At 41.0% G+C, this 15374-nt stretch overlaps 2 protein-coding genes across 19 annotated transcripts in view; both read right to left on the bottom strand.

Annotated features, from left to right (window-relative positions):
- Positions 1-707: 707 nt before the first annotated feature.
- On the bottom strand, positions 708-1811 carry REP15 (RAB15 effector protein). The gene has a single exon (XM_027595305.1). It carries the CDS (start codon positions 1516-1518, stop codon positions 808-810), a length of 711 nt encoding a protein of 236 aa, XP_027451106.1. The 5' UTR covers positions 1519-1811; the 3' UTR covers positions 708-807.
- A 406-nt stretch (positions 1812-2217) lies between these two features.
- PPFIBP1 (PPFIA binding protein 1) overlaps positions 2218-15374 on the bottom strand; it is a 172528-nt gene continuing 159371 nt past the window's right edge. For all 18 annotated transcript variants that reach the window (XM_027592500.2, XM_027592487.2, XM_027592494.2 and 15 more), the window contains 10 exons: positions 14976-15104; positions 13351-13501; positions 12545-12656; positions 12351-12439; positions 9147-9269; positions 8478-8603; positions 7699-7887; positions 5514-5693; positions 4523-4588; positions 2218-4059 (listed from right to left, as the gene is read on the bottom strand). In XM_027592500.2, coding sequence (XP_027448301.1) covers positions 3973-4059; positions 4523-4588; positions 5514-5693; positions 7699-7887; positions 8478-8603; positions 9147-9269; positions 12351-12439; positions 12545-12656; positions 13351-13501; positions 14976-15104 — 1252 coding nt within the window. In that variant the 3' untranslated portion in view covers positions 2218-3972. The remainder of the gene's footprint in view (positions 4060-4522; positions 4589-5513; positions 5694-7698; positions 7888-8477; positions 8604-9146; positions 9270-12350; positions 12440-12544; positions 12657-13350; positions 13502-14975; positions 15105-15374) is intronic.

A 15374-nucleotide genomic window follows, 5' to 3' on the forward strand; every position in this document is an offset into this window, starting at 1 on the left:
GTAGGGCCAGGCCTAACAAAATAAGCATTTACCAATCATGTGAATGAATCTTTCATTTACATTCTTAAGCACTTTTTGCTTCTATTAGTTTTCCTCCCTTACAGTACTATTATAATTCCAGCCAGGCTTTTAAGCAAAGATGGTTTTTATAAGTGAATACATTTTACTTACTGCAATTGCGAAACAAATGTTAATCATCATTACAAGGGTTTGCTATAGGGGCCACTGTGTTTGAAGCATAGGGAAAGCAGACACTCCAGCAAGTCCCAGAGTGAATCCTACCAAGAGTCTCTGTGCACAGAGAAATTGGCCGGGGAGGAGGTGGGAGCAAGGGCAGAACTTAGAGGAAGAGGGAGGAATGAGGTTTTGCTTGAGTTGAATTGAAACTGGCATTGTCAATGGAATTAAACCTGTTCTGTAGTCTCCCGTACCACCTTACCCCTACCTGCCTTCCACCCACAGCAGTAAAAATATTTTACACTTCCGGGTTCCAGACTTATAAAACAAAGACGCTTTTTTTTTTTTTTTTTTTTTTTTTTTAGCAAATCAAGCTTCAAGGCTGACTTTATTATTCTCTCCTCCCATTTTTATTATTGAATAAATTTTCCCTGCACTATGGGCTGGGTTTTTTCCTCTCTGTCGTCACGACATTATATGGTTTGACCCAGGTGATCATTTTCTCTCAATGGAGGGTGGATAGAAAAAAAAATCTCACACTGGGATGATGCAAGTGGATGAGCTTGCCGACTAAAATAAAATATTCTTCCTTTTTGCCTTTACAGGCCAGTCTCATTGGGCACATCCAGTTCAGAGGATGCTAATATAAACCTTGTCCACCTCTCTCAGCCCGTCTTTCTTACTCAGACAGTTTCCAAGCAGCTCTCTGATGGAGACACAATCTTCAGTTTCCAGGACAAACTGTGCCACGGCCTTCCGTCCTGGCAGCTGGCCCTGCATGGTCTCACCTTTGACACTGTCCAGGGCCACTCCCCTGATGTCTTTGGGCTTACCCGGCACCCCAAAGATGATAAACAGGCCCAGACAATCCTCTCCTATCAACTTACAGAATTCTTCCAGCTTATCAAATCTACTTCTCTTCCTGAAAGGCTCCTCTGCCCTGGATTCCGGAGGTGAGAAGTCACGGGGCTTAGATTCCATAGGAGGGAGAGAAGACATTTGCAGAGTTTGCACCGCCAGCTGGAGCCTGACCTGTTTCTCGGATCCCCAGAAGGTCCAAATCCAGTCTGCCCCAGACAGTACAGCTTGGTGCTTGGTCATCTTGGTGGTGGTGAGCCACTCGTCCACTCCCTTGTCTTGGCAGAAAGAGACAAAGTGGATTAAGAAGATCTCATTCAGAGTGTTGGAAGCCGGGCACAGATTGCTCAGAGGATCTTCAAATCCAAGATACTCCTTCACTTTCTGAGCTGCATGGACTATAGCCTCGCTGACGACCTCACAGATGCTGGAAACCTCTTTGCTGTCCTTCAGAGGCAACTGTTGTGATGAGTTTTGCCCCATTTTGTCTGCACCCAATCAATACTGCTTCCAGAGATCAAACATGTGAAGCTCATTCAGAATGACTTCTTCAGAGTAAAAGTTTTTACCACGAAGTCATGTCCGTTAATGCGGTCCCAGTTTACCGACTCAACGTTGACGAAACGAGTGGTGGAGCTGAGCACATATACACACAGCTAAACAAACACGTTAGGGGTCCCTGTTTGCCAATGAGGTGTGTTGTATTCATACAGATTTCCTGCTGGTTTATTAGAGATGATTAACTTGGACTGAAAACATCTGTTCTTCTCTAGTGATACTCACTCTACTTCTAATATTGGGCAATCTCTTCCAAGATAGGTTTCTGCTTTCAAAATTTTACTTAAATTAAAAATAGTATTGAGTTCTTTAAAGAACCATACACCTCCTTCTAAAACTAACTTCTTCAGCTTTGCTGGCGAGTCATTTCTCTTTGCTTTTCTAATAACCCCTCCGCCATGATTCCTTACCACACAGCCCAGCTGCTTGTTTCCTTTCATAGCGAAATTCCTCAGAGTCCTCAAATTTCTACCTGTTGACACATGCTATAACCCTCCCCCTAATAAATGTATGGGAGTTTGCAAATTATAAAGTATTTGTGTCACTGTTCTATATACCAGAAATAAAGCCAACTGGGTATTCTGAACAAAGGAAAATAAAGTAACAGACCATAAAAACAGGAGACAATTATCAATTGACTTTATTTCTTTTCATATGGTAATACCAGCAGTGTACAATGTTTTGTAAATAAAATATATATCATCAAAAGAATTTTAACTTTATCACATATCATCAGTTATGTTACACTGCCCTGAATAAAGAATATTTGGCATCTATAACAGTCTCCTGGTATTTTTTTTAACCAGGTTTGAATAAGAAATTGTTTTTCAAATGGTGACATATGTTCACATTAAAATAAAACACTAATATGTAAGAGCCCAATACCGTTACCAAACGATGAATGGTAGGGAGCAAAAGACTATTATTAGCATCAGATCATTTTAGTCATGAATAAACAGTAATTTGGTATTACAGGCCCTTGTTGGAAAGCTTGGTAACCTGCTAATAGCTTGCAAGATCACACCACTGACATTTAAATATAATTTATAAGCAAATCCACTGGCACATACTGAACCGCCCATCCCCATGCCAATTTGTGAAAACCTGTCTTTATCAAGTTGGCTATCGTGGGAAGTGATGTAGTAGTGAATAAAAAATAGGATATTTTTTCAAATACCCCTAAAAAAAATGATAAACACAGTAAGTTTTTGCCACGGCTCTCTCCTTTAGAAATGCTGTCTGGGCCCTGCGCTATAGAAAAACATGAACTACATTTTCTCATCACAGTATAGCCATTCTAAAACTCATTTTGCAGCCTCAGCGTTACTGAACTCTGAGACAAAATGTTCAGATGAATGTTCAGCTTCTTAACAAAATCCCACTCATTGATAGCCTGAGAAATGTACAATCAATAACAGTAGGTACATTGTTAGTATTTTGATGTATTGATATATTTAGCAAGAAGGAAAATAAGCAGCTTAATACTGTAAAGGTTTTTGTTTAGGTTTGGTTTCTTCAGAAATCATTTCTACAAATTTGGGGGGAACTTCTGAATGCATTCACGTTAATAGTATTTAAACGGCCCTGGCATTCTTCCTTTTGAGGTGAAAGGATCCAAGATGGAGGTTGAAACTTTTTTAACTCTTCAACATTGGGTGATGTGTCATCAAAGAAGGGGTATTTCATATATCTTAATCTAGTTGGGATGATCAATATTAATATCATTAAAATTCAGTTGTGGAGAAGGAGAGATCATCCCAACCTTTCCAAGGACCAGCTGGTATATGACCATTTTGATCACTGTATTTGCTTTTCACCATCTTCCGTATGTCACAAAATAAAAGTTCTATTTTCTATGTACTAAATATATACACGTATTTAGAAAAATATATAAAATAGGACAATAAGAGGCAAGTGGAGGTGCGGCTGGCATTTAGCGGGCACACTGAATGCGTGAAGAAATCCCACATACTGCTTTTGAAAGCATGTGATGTCCTGCTTTGACGGCCGCAGGGCTGTCACACAGACATGACAAGATCATCCACGCACTGCTTCCCGCTTCCCAAATCCTGCATACTGCTGAATGTGAACGTGAAACGCTAGGTAAAACACTCGTATTAAATGCAACACTTTAAATATATCACAGATTTTTACATTAAATAGAGGAAAGACAATTATACTCTCATTCACCAGTGTCTCATTTTTCATGGCATCTTCAGAATAGGTACCCGCCCCACCCCCCGCTTCCCGTTTCCACTTCTGAGAAGGTGGAATGATAAACCGTATACAATCTGCTGATTGTTAGATCTTCTGCGAGCTGTTTGAGAAATCAGGTGGAGAAAAGACGAGGGGCTCCTCATGCTCAACCAAGTGCTCGGCTTAAACGTTGGAGTCCTCGTCAGTAATGCTGGTGCTGGGGGAACAGGCGGCAAAATCTCGAAACATATCGTCCTCCTTTAACATGTGCTGGAAAACACGGAGATGGGGGTCACGCACCCTGGGAGCCAGGAGCTTGGCACGACACATCCTCCACTAAACGTGCAGTCCTTTGGGGTTATTTTTATTTTTTATTTATTTATTTTTAAGATTTTATTATTTATTTGAGAGAGAGAGAATGAGATAGAGAGAGAGCACGAGAGGGAAGAGGGTCAGAGGGAGAAGCAGACTGCCCGCGGAGCAGGGAGCCCGATGCGGAACTCGATCCCGGGACTCCAGGATCATGACCTGAGCTGAAGGCAGTCGCTTAACCAACTGAGCCACCCAGGCGCCCCTTATTATTATTTTTAAAAGATTTTATTTTTAAGTAATCTCTACCCCCAACATGCGGCTGGAACTCACAACCCCAGGGATCAAGAGTCGCACGCTCCACCGACGGAGCCAGCCAGGCGCCCCTTTAGAATAACATTTTAACTTCGTTTTACAGACTTACTGTTAGATTGTTGATGCCTTCAGAGAACGCCCCTATCTGTCTCACCGTCCCTTCTGAATCCTCCATCTGCAAAGAACATACCACCACATGACCTATTCGTTTGCATAATTTCAAAGAAAGCACAGCAGAATGAGCAAAAGTCTAAGAGGAAATAATGCAAGTGATACTGAACGGGCTGGGAGCAACACAACACTTCTGATGATACCTCCTTTTGTTACAGCAACCAGATGCTCAAAATGGGACGAACAACACTTTACTGGCACATCTAGCCTAATGCTCTGATGTTGACAATGACATCAAAGGACTGGTGACTAAGGGACAATATTCAAACCCAGGACTTCACACTGAAAAGACTAAATGAGCTGTGTATTTCTGACTTGATTTAATACACAGATTTCCATAATACAGAGACGGTATAACATAGGTGAATAGCCACACTTTGGAGCCGGCCTGGCAGCTTGGAACCCCAGGTCTTCTAGCAGCTCTTCTATCTTGGGTAAGTTACTTAACCTCTCTGTGCCTCGGTTTCCTTCCCTCTAAAATGAGGATAACAACACTCTGTATGTTTTAGGGTCACCGTGAAAGCTGATATATGTTGAGTGCTGAGGATAGTGCCTGGGACATAGTAAGCAACCTGGAAGTTGTTCACTATTATTTTATTATTATATTTATTTTCAGGTATTTGAGGAAAAACTGATTAGTAGACACAGTGCACCAAGTTTCCATTTAGTGTTTCATTGCTGCAGGAACTTTATTTTTATTTTTTAAAGATTTTATTTATTTGACAGAGAGAGAGACAGCGAGAGAGGGAACACAAGCAGGGGGAGTGGGAGAGGGAGAAGCAGGCTCCCCACTGAGCAGGGAGCCCGATGCGGGGCTCAATCCCAGCACCCTGGGATCAGGACCTGAGCTGAAGGCAAATGCTTAATGACTGAGCCACCCAGGCGCCCCGCTGGAGGAACTTTAAATAGGTCTATCGTGTTGCCTTTACCTGCTCTAACCGGTCCAAATCATCTTCGTCATATAGGCGCATGTCCAATCCAGGTTGAAATCCTTTCTTAGAAGTACTTCCTGATGTCTGTCCCAATTCCATTGGACAAACATATTCTTCCCCATCTTCCTGTTTCTTCTTTCTCAGATTCCCAAAATTGCTGAAGGTAAGTTTCTTTGGCTTTAAACGAAGAGCAAATATCCAGGGATTTAATAAAATTCATATGGCAAAGGATTGATAACATGCATAATTCAATTATTCATTCCATCCACAGAGAAAATCAATTGGATAATTAAATTGGTGTGACAAAAATAAAAGCATCCTGGGTATATGATTGATGCACCCAAATGTAATAAATGATCCTTCTTATGAATCTCAGAAGATTAGGCTTGTTCTCCTTATTCACACCAATTAGCTGGGTAGTCACTGTGATAAGCAAAAAATGCCAAGAGCCTTAGTTTTGATTAAACAGAACTTAATGCAATGATATTTCTCAGAGATGATTCCAATTTTGCGAGGTTTCCCCATCTAAGATCAGGAAAAGAAAATGGTCCTGTGTTTTCTTTTTGGGTGAAGCTATGATTATCCATAACGTAACTGGCGGCAGCTAAAGGAATCCTCACTCGTTTGGAGAGAGAACTTGCAGTGAAACTTGCAAGAGAAACTCCATCTTTATCACTGAACAGTCCCTGAGACTATCTGTTAAGCAGATGGTGATCAGGCTGATGCTGAGAATTTAAGTAGAACAGTATCTCTCAGAAGTTTCAAATCTGGCACAGATTTTAAGGGAGCAAGGAAGCTAAAGAGAAAGTGTCAGGCAGGTAGAGGTGGTTAAACAAAAATAAAAAATAAAAAGAGAAATGTATATGTATTTATGTATATAAAGAACTTGGTACAAATTTGTGGAGGAGCTGATAAACCCTAACTCCCCATTAAGTTGGTTGCGGTAACAGACTCAGAAGAGTTCAGAGAGAAATGATTTAAAAGAAGGAAAAGTAGACTCCCATCACTGAAGCCGAGTTCCTGAACATGGGTTCTTTCCTGTCCCAGCCTCTGCAGCCCATCAAGGTCCTTGCGCCTCCTGAGGCCACCAACTCTGCCGAGTCCCTGCCCCTCCCTGCACCTGGAGTGCTGACCTCTCCAGCGGAAGCCCCTCTATTTAATAACTGCTGGAGCTGTTGTGTGCTTTCAGGGGCGGGGCTGATAGGGGCGGGAGGGTACGTGTACTGGGCGGCACGGAAGCTCCTGAAGCTGGGATACGCCCCTGGTCCAGGGACTATTACGCAGATAAGTCAACGGCATCAGCATTGCTTGTTGGGGTGTAGTCATCCTTTCAGACCCCAAAGGAAAGGTCTTTAGTGTTGACTGAAAGTACTACCTGTGAATTTGTCATCTTCTGTCCATGTCCCCAGAACACCAGAACAAGCATGGGACTTTTGGATGTTCTGGACAGACAAATGGACATTGACAGACTTCAGTTCTGAGGATACTACAAGACTGAAAAGACAAACGTGGGTTGTTATTCTTTGGCCATGAGTGTTGTGGCCGCCTTCTCAGGCTTCACAGGGAACAATAAATCCCTCAGAGAAGAGAACAAGTTCTGTGTCTTATCTGGTATAATAATAAAAAAAAGAAAGTTAAAAAATTTTTAATTAAAAAAAAGAGGAAATGATAAACCAAAAAAAAAAAAGAGGGAAAAGTAATCTGAATTTGGTATGACCCACGAATCTGGGTAAATCTGGCGATAGCCATTCTCTGCTGGTCTATCTTGAATCGTTTCTTAAGTATCTTTTTCTAACTTGCAAGACTGGTCAGTTGTAAGCCAGACAAATTGAATCTGTCTGAGAAAAAATCCTCCTCTTATACTGTATTTATCCATAGAACAACTGCAATTAATATCTGAGCCCAAGTCACGGACTCTCTGCATTGGCAATATATTGACTGCATCCCAACATCATACTCTTCATTACTTGAAACTCTAATAAAATAAATGATTTGAGCAAAGATTGCCCCAGAAAGACACTTGCAAAAATGCATTTTCTTAATTACTCTTGAAGATGCACAGACCATTAACCCATCCACAAGACTCAGTAAACTCCAGAAAATGGGATAGTCAGGTCAAAATCAAATTGCAGCTTTAGTTTTTGCTTTAACCAATTATTAGAAGTCACAAGCTTGAACCAACCTTCACTTTGGCAGTGGCTGTTAGAAGTACATAATCTGGTAACTCCATGGCATCACGCTTTTGGTGCTGGGCCTCAGCACCGATCAGAAGGTTGAAGTGAGTAGCCAAATGTCTTCGCAAGAGGGTCTTACTTGGTGGGATGTTCAATAACTGAGCCATTGTTTCTACATTAAAACGAGGTTCTAGAACCTATAAAAAAATTACAGTTGTTTAAGGCACCATATATCATACATGTCTGCATTGTGCTTCATAATTTGCAAAACTCCTTCATTTAGTCAACACAAATGATCCTGCAATAGCCCAGTGAAACAGACGGCATGGACTTCAATCTTCAAGCTATATAGCTTTATTTTTCCTAAGCTAGTGAGAAGTAGAGCCATTCCTGACATCCACACATTCCCAAGTTAGGGCTTGTAGCTCTCTGAAGTGGGCCTTTGGAATGCCTTTGGAAGGCAACTCCTTATGTCAATATGCAGAAATATAATCTGTATGTTGCAGGTGTTTCAAAACAGGATCATATGAGAGCCAGGAGTCAGATGTCACACAAGATAAAAGACAATAAACGAGAGACGGTTTTAAATCTGATCTAGCCTTATGTGATACAAATAAAAAATATGGGAAAAAAATACTCAGAAAGTAAAGACTTACTAGAAATGGTACAGGAGGGTTTGGTTTGATGACACTAGGGTTATGACAAGCAAACTGATAATATCCTACTCATTGGACTAATGGAAACAAAATGATAAGAAGTCAGTTTTTAGATTAAAAGAGAGTTTTACCATGAGCCCACCATGGACACCACTGCCTCGGAGATTGGGGGCATATTCTGCCAAGTCCACGGAGCGTAGCCACTCCATCACCCGATGGTTGGTCCACTGCTGAACTTCTGATGGGGTGATGCTGTTCTATGAGAACAAACAACCACCAAGAGCTTCAGTCATTGACTATGGGATTCCAAACACTAAAACTGCACGTTCTAAAAAGTTTGCCTTACAGAGCACACTTACTCGACATTCCACTAAGTGTTTACAGAAAGGGTGAAAAGGTGTTTGCTAATCTGAATTTTGTTTTGAGGCATCTATGTCACTGTCCCAAGCTTTTTTACAAACTCATAAAGCAGTGCTTTAGGAAAGCAAGTCTTCAGAGTGATATTTAACTCAGTGGCTTAAGGAGGCAGGAAAATAAAATACACCCAGGAAAGGAGGAAGGGAAATTAAAAAATAATCTTTGACTTTAGTTACACAGGTGGAACCATCATGGGGGTGGGGGGGATGGGAGGAATATAGGAAAATAAAGCTCAAGAAGGTAATGAGGCTGGATTTGAGGCTCTGAGGAAAGCAGAAGCTTTTCCTGCAGGCCCCACAAAGAAACGGGTGTTTGTTTTGCACACACAGCCAGTCACATGCACGGGGAGCGCATGCTGTGTAAATCTCAACCTCAGGTGCTACCTCGTCAGAGGGCCGCCTCCGCAGACAGTTGGGTTCAAAGTTATTGATCCTCAGGACCTGGATAGCCCTTTTGATACTGAGATGGTGTAGCACACTCACGACTTTCAAAGATAGTAAGTCATCCTGTAAAAAAAAACAAAAAACAAAAAACAAAAAAACAAAAACAGGAGCTCACTGAGCTAACCTTCTCAGGGAAATTTCAGAAAACACAAGTAAAAGTAGAAAAGCCCCTCTACCAACAGGCCTCAAGTGCTTGTGTTTTCAAACCCCTTATTTGGTAACAACCTTTTTCCTGTTCTAAACAAAATCTTCTCCAGGACCTCTCTCTCTCTTTCTCTCTCTCCCTCTCTCTCTCTCTCTCTCTCTATATATATATATATATATATATATACACATATATATATAAATGTTGTGCCAACAGAAGCCAAGTTTCACCTGTTTCTCTCTCTTCCAGACATTTTGCGATAGGATCGTGGTACCCCACAAGCTCTGTAGAACACAGTTTGAAAGGCACCTGCTGGGTCACTGCAAAAAGCGATCCCCTTTGATTTGATGTGATAAAGCAGAGAGCTAAGAGCACGTGATGTTCAGTGACAAGCAGAGCTGGGTTTTCTGAGCTAAGGCACATCACCATTTGGGGGAAAACCAGAAGAGTATCTCTGTTATACTATTCCCCAAGTCTCAAGAAATCTCTAGTCCTGGATTATTATGCTTTATCTAGCAGACACTGAGAACAAGTTTGGGAAAATTGTGTTGATCGATGCAAACTGATTGGTGAGAGAGTTAAAGAGAAAGGAGAAATGAAGAACTTGTAAGTAGCAACATGTATCACCATCAATTCCTCCAAGGTTTAACTTTCGCCAGTCTGTGGTTATTGGGAACATTTCAAACATACCGAACACACCAAAACAAATTATTTCAGAAGGTGATTTGGAGGGCGGTGTCAAGATAAGCACCAGTCTATTTCCAAACACACCCAGAAAATATAACAAGAAAAACATCCATTTTAGACACACCTTACTGATAACACATTTCTTGGCGGGGAGGGGGGGTGGGGAACGACACGACACAACACGGTGCTGGTGGTAATCTATTACAGAAATAGTTTTTAAATAAAAATATTAGACAATCAGCTTAAATTCTTCAAGCTACTGAGCGAAATTATTTCCTGAATTTTTTCTGGATCAATTTCTTAAAGGCAGTGCCCTATGATAAGTTAGAAGGCATTTAACATATTTTAATCTAAGATTGAGACACCCATTCAGAACATTTACATGTGGGCTATTTTCAACTAAAGTCTATCAGATTAAAAAAATCTAAATATATAATGATTGCAATGTAAACGCAATGCAAATTATTTTAGCTTAAGAGATTTTAAAAGTAGGGGCTGTTTTCTTTTAAATCAAAACAGGTTTTTTTAGCTTTAAAAAAATCTTTTAAGTAATTTTAGATTTACCAAAGAGCCGCCAAAGATAGAAGATAGTCCCATATACCGTTTACTCAGTTTCCCCTAATGTTAACAGCTTCTGTAACAATGATATAGTCATCAAAACTAAGGAATTAACATAGACAACAAAAAAATGATAGCTCAGCTACAGACTTTACTCAAATTTTATGGGTTTTTCCCCTAGGTCCTTTCTCTGTTCCAGGATCCAGCCCAGGATACCACGTTCAAACAGGTTTTTTGTGACATAGAACTTCTAGGGGCAAACTTCCTAAGATGGTTTATTCTTTTATAGCCACAAAAGTTATACGCATTTTTTTTTAAGCCTGAATCTTCTCATGTTCCTGCAGGAGCAAACCTATACCTAGACAGGTGGGCAAGTATTTACTGAATTTGTTCCAGGCTGAGCTAGTAAGAGCAGGAATCTGGAAACATCCTAGGTTCAAACACCCTGTGACTTTCGACTACTTTCTAGCTGTGGAAACTTGGTCAAGTTACCCAGTTTCTCAATTTTTTCATTCCCTCATCTAAATACTGGGGATAACAGGAATGCTACCTCAAGGCTTGCTGAGACTTGAGTATTAATAGGAGTACGGAGCTTGAAAGAGTGTCTGGCACAGAGTAAATGTGCAATGTGCCACACATTGGTGTTATTATAAGCAGGTTTACGCTATGTGCCCACCAAGGTATGGACTTTGGTTCAATAACAGAGAAGAAAACAAATCCCATGAGAGGAACCCCACATTTCTTTGACATTGGAAAATTAGCTGTTTGAAATTTTCAACTTATTTAAAGAAGATACTTATGGTAGTTGGTTCCAGAGCCTAGCCCACAAAAGCCTGTTTAAATAAAAACATCTAATGAGTAGTACACTAACAGGACTATGGAATCTAGAACAAGTTCTCCTGGAAACAAACCATCTCTCCCCACTGTTATAAAGTCCTTCTACCTCTTGGATGGAAGGATAAAAATATGGAACAATAATGAAGGAATCAGAGTCTACCTCGCCCTACTTCTTCAGCTCTGTGACTCTTGCCCTAGCGGAATGGGGCTGAAGAGAGAAAGGAAGCAGGTTTCAGGTAACATTCTCAAGAGTGGAAAGGAGAGGAGACAAGTCTCTAGAAGTCAGGTCAAAAGGATGGTCTCTTCTGAGCAGTCACTGCATATAGGAATGTGTAACTCAAAAACTGCCAGGGCTTCAGAACTCTACATTCTATTTTTTAAACATCTTTAGGAGAGGAGGCGCCTGGGTGGCTCAGTCGGTTAAGCATCTGCCTTCTGCTCAGGTCATGATCCCAGGGTCCCAGGATCGAGCCCCGCATCAGGCTCCCTGCTCAGTGGGAGTCTGCTTCTCTCTCTGACCCTCCCCCTGCTTGTGCTCACTAATAAATAAATAAAGCCTAAAATAAAATAAACATCTTTAGGAGATACAATTCACATACTAGAAAATTTACCCAAAATGTGCATTTCAGTGTCTACATTGTTGAATATATATAAAACCATCTTCCTGGACAGCTGAGTTTAGATTAGGTTTCACACAGCTTAAATCAGTGCTTTCAATTTCCCACGGTATTGCAATCAGCATATCCTCTGACTTCAACTTAACAGAAAATATTCCTGTTCTTCTCAAGTTAAGGCAACACACTGAAACTCTGCTAGAATCATTGTGAAAACAATGTATTTTGCTCACTATTTCTGTGTTTTTCAGAGAAAAACAATTTGACACCCCTTCTCCCAATTCCCAGGAGTAAACCACTTACAACAGTCATGTAATGGAGCATTCGACCATCTACCCGTCCTTCGTCAAACTGGGTCTTGTACTGGGGGAGACCGATATCATCCAACCATCCTACAGGAGAGAAATCAGTGTTGTACTTGTGGTTAAAAAGAAAGAGCAGCTTTATTTATTCATTCATTCATTCATTCATTCATGAGTGAATTTAAAACCTCTTACTAGTGACCCAGTTGAAATCCAGCTTTCCATGGTTGGTTTCTTCTTCGGACCCCAGGGCTTGCAGTGCCAGCTGGAGTTTCTTTCGATGAAGTGAATGCTTAATTCCAAGTTCCTGAAATAATAAGCAGAAATGCTGGCTTTACCATTCTGTCCATATGGGCTGGATGCCACTGGCAAAAGATGCCAATTCCCCCCAAATGAGGCTGGTGTTAAAGACCGGACAATCACATTAAATCAGCATACCGACTCAGGCTAGTAAAATGCAGCTGCACAAAAAGCCCCTAGCAAGCCAAGACTACTACTGCAACTAGTTTAGTGGTGTACTCTCTTCCCTAGCAGGCTCCTTCCTTGGTAAGACTGGAATGCTACTCTTTTTGTACAAAATGTTAAATAATTAGGAAAACTGTAAATAATTAGACGTAAGATAGAGGGCTCTTTCCTTTTCCTCTTTGCAAAGTAAACTTGAGTTGCATACATTAACACTGAGAAGTTGGGCCAATGAAAGCCACACAATGATTTTGAGAGATACGAGTTTAAGGTTTGTTATTATGCCTATACAATTATTTCTCACTACAATGACCAGTGGCTTACATGCTTCATAAGGAATCACTAAGACCCGGTCCTTCTTGTTAAGTCCATGAGATTTAAAAAAAAAAGAAAAAAAAAAAGCGTGAAACAGAAAACACACAGTTTTTCAAGAGTACTTACTGGCTCCACCCACTCCCCTTTCCAGAGTATAAAACAATCCTACATTCATATTCTCTTTCCCAGTATCCATTGTCTAAACAAAACAGAGAAGCAGTCACCTTCTCCAGATCTTGTTGAGAAGCCTGCAGAAGGGTTTGGCCAGATGCAATCCAGTGCTTGCCAGAATTCAGGTAGGACCCCAAGCCTTGTTCCACAAGCCAATTGCAAACCTGCTCCTTGGTCCATTTGGCAAATGGCATATCCAAGTCACTATAAGAAAACGAATAACTGCATGAAAAACAACTCACAGCCAACCCTGTGGCTTATCGAGGTTGACCAACTGTATACTGAATGGATACGGGAATCCCATGGTAACGCCCATTTGACCGTGAAAAGCTTACTTTTCCGTACATATTTGGAGGAGGAGGAGGTGGTCCTGGTGTTGGAAGTTACCTCAGAGGACCACGGCTTTCATTTCAAATGAAACCACAAAAGATGCGATGTGACTGAGCAAGAAACATGTCGTATGGATGAAAAGCAAATTGAACCAACAAGTCAAGTCACTGTGCTAGTTTCAATCAATGTGGTTTGAAGACTGAATTCCCAAACAGAAAACACTAGGTTAGATGGAAAGAAATCAAGTCTAACTTGAATTAACTGTAGCAGAATTATGGTTTCTCTCCAAATGGGTATCAATGAGAAGAGAGCAACATGCCATCATTGAGTATAGGAAAATGTAATCATAGCAAATTTCTGGTTTTTTACTTTGACACGTAAATTGTGTTCCTCTTTGGGGAAAAAAAATGTGTAGATAAACAAGACTTTTTTTTTTTTTTTCCTTCTTCTTAAGCAGCACAAGGAGCTCCTCTTCTGTGTACAAAGAGAATATATGGCAACTGAGACTCTTCATGTGTTTGGAGAAAGCCAGTTTCCTCCTCGATGAAACCTATGCCCAGTCTTCTGCGAGGGTGGGAGGGACCATGTTCCAGAGATTTAGTGTCAGTGATTTCTGCTAGATGTTTGCCAACCCTACCCTTTTCATGCTTAGTAGGTCAGTACAGCAATTTCAAACCAGCCCTAAATTGTGATAAGGGTGTAGGAAAAGTTCCTAAGAGTCTTAACAGATAAGACATTACACAGTCCTGATAAATTTAGGAATTCTGATAGAATTTATGTCTGGAGGTACTTTCACAGAATCCATCAATCGTTAACCTTCATTGAACAGTTACTATTTCCCAGATACTTAACGTGTATTAACTCATTTAATCTTCATGATTACCTTTTGGGGGAATGGGCTAATTAATACCATGGGAAACAGAGGCACAGAGCATGGATGTAGTTGCTCAAAGGTCACCCAGGTTATAGGAAGTGGCAAGGCCAGGAATCAGATCCAAGCAGTCTGTCTCTGGAACTTATGTTCTCCCCCATCTCTCTAGAGCTATGCTTTAGAGTACTTAATGATTTTCTTGGTTATATTTAAGTCCAAGAATCATCCTAGCACAGATGTTGCTGACATTTTAGCTCTGGCTCCTCCCCGGGCTCACACAGCCTTCATCTTCTGCATGATTTTCACCAACCACTGCCAACATGCACTGCTCTAATAAGATGATGGACCCTTCCGCCCGGCACAGCAGTGAGCAATGGAGTCTCCCGTTTAGCCCAGGGACAATACTAACATTGCAGGTGCTCACAGCCTTGACACTTGGGTAGAGGCGTAAAAGTCCATTCGTTAGGTTGTTCTCACCTGTTAGATTGTCCCAAATCTCGAGACCAACCCAGTCGTGGTCCTGCAGTTGCCCTTGTCCCTCCTCTTTTGAATTCGGGCTCAGACATGTCATCTGGGTGGAATGTAGTTGACTGACTTCTCCTAAGCCTGAACAGAAGACACAACACCACATTGCCTTGTATGAGACCTGAGGAGGCCTTAGACTTTAAAGTTAATCAGAACACTGCTTATGTATGGTCAGAATAGACATCTGGATTTACACTTTAGCTGAGACCCAATGAGTTAGTGAATCCCAGATCACAATCTTCCTTCCATAAAAGGAACACCAAAGTCTTACAATTTCATACTCGTTTCCAGCCAATCTTCCATTTATTTCTACATTTGAGCAACATACAATACAAAGCTCACTCCATTTGT

This window comes from Zalophus californianus, chromosome 9 (assembly GCF_009762305.2).
Source record: "Zalophus californianus isolate mZalCal1 chromosome 9, mZalCal1.pri.v2, whole genome shotgun sequence".
Lineage (NCBI taxonomy): Eukaryota > Metazoa > Chordata > Mammalia > Carnivora > Otariidae > Zalophus > Zalophus californianus.

What these genes read in the sequence shown, in the direction of transcription:
- REP15 (XM_027595305.1), bottom strand. Translation starts at nt 1,518, where the DNA reads ATGGGGCAAAACTCATCACAACAGTTGCCTCTGAAGGACAGCAAAGAG.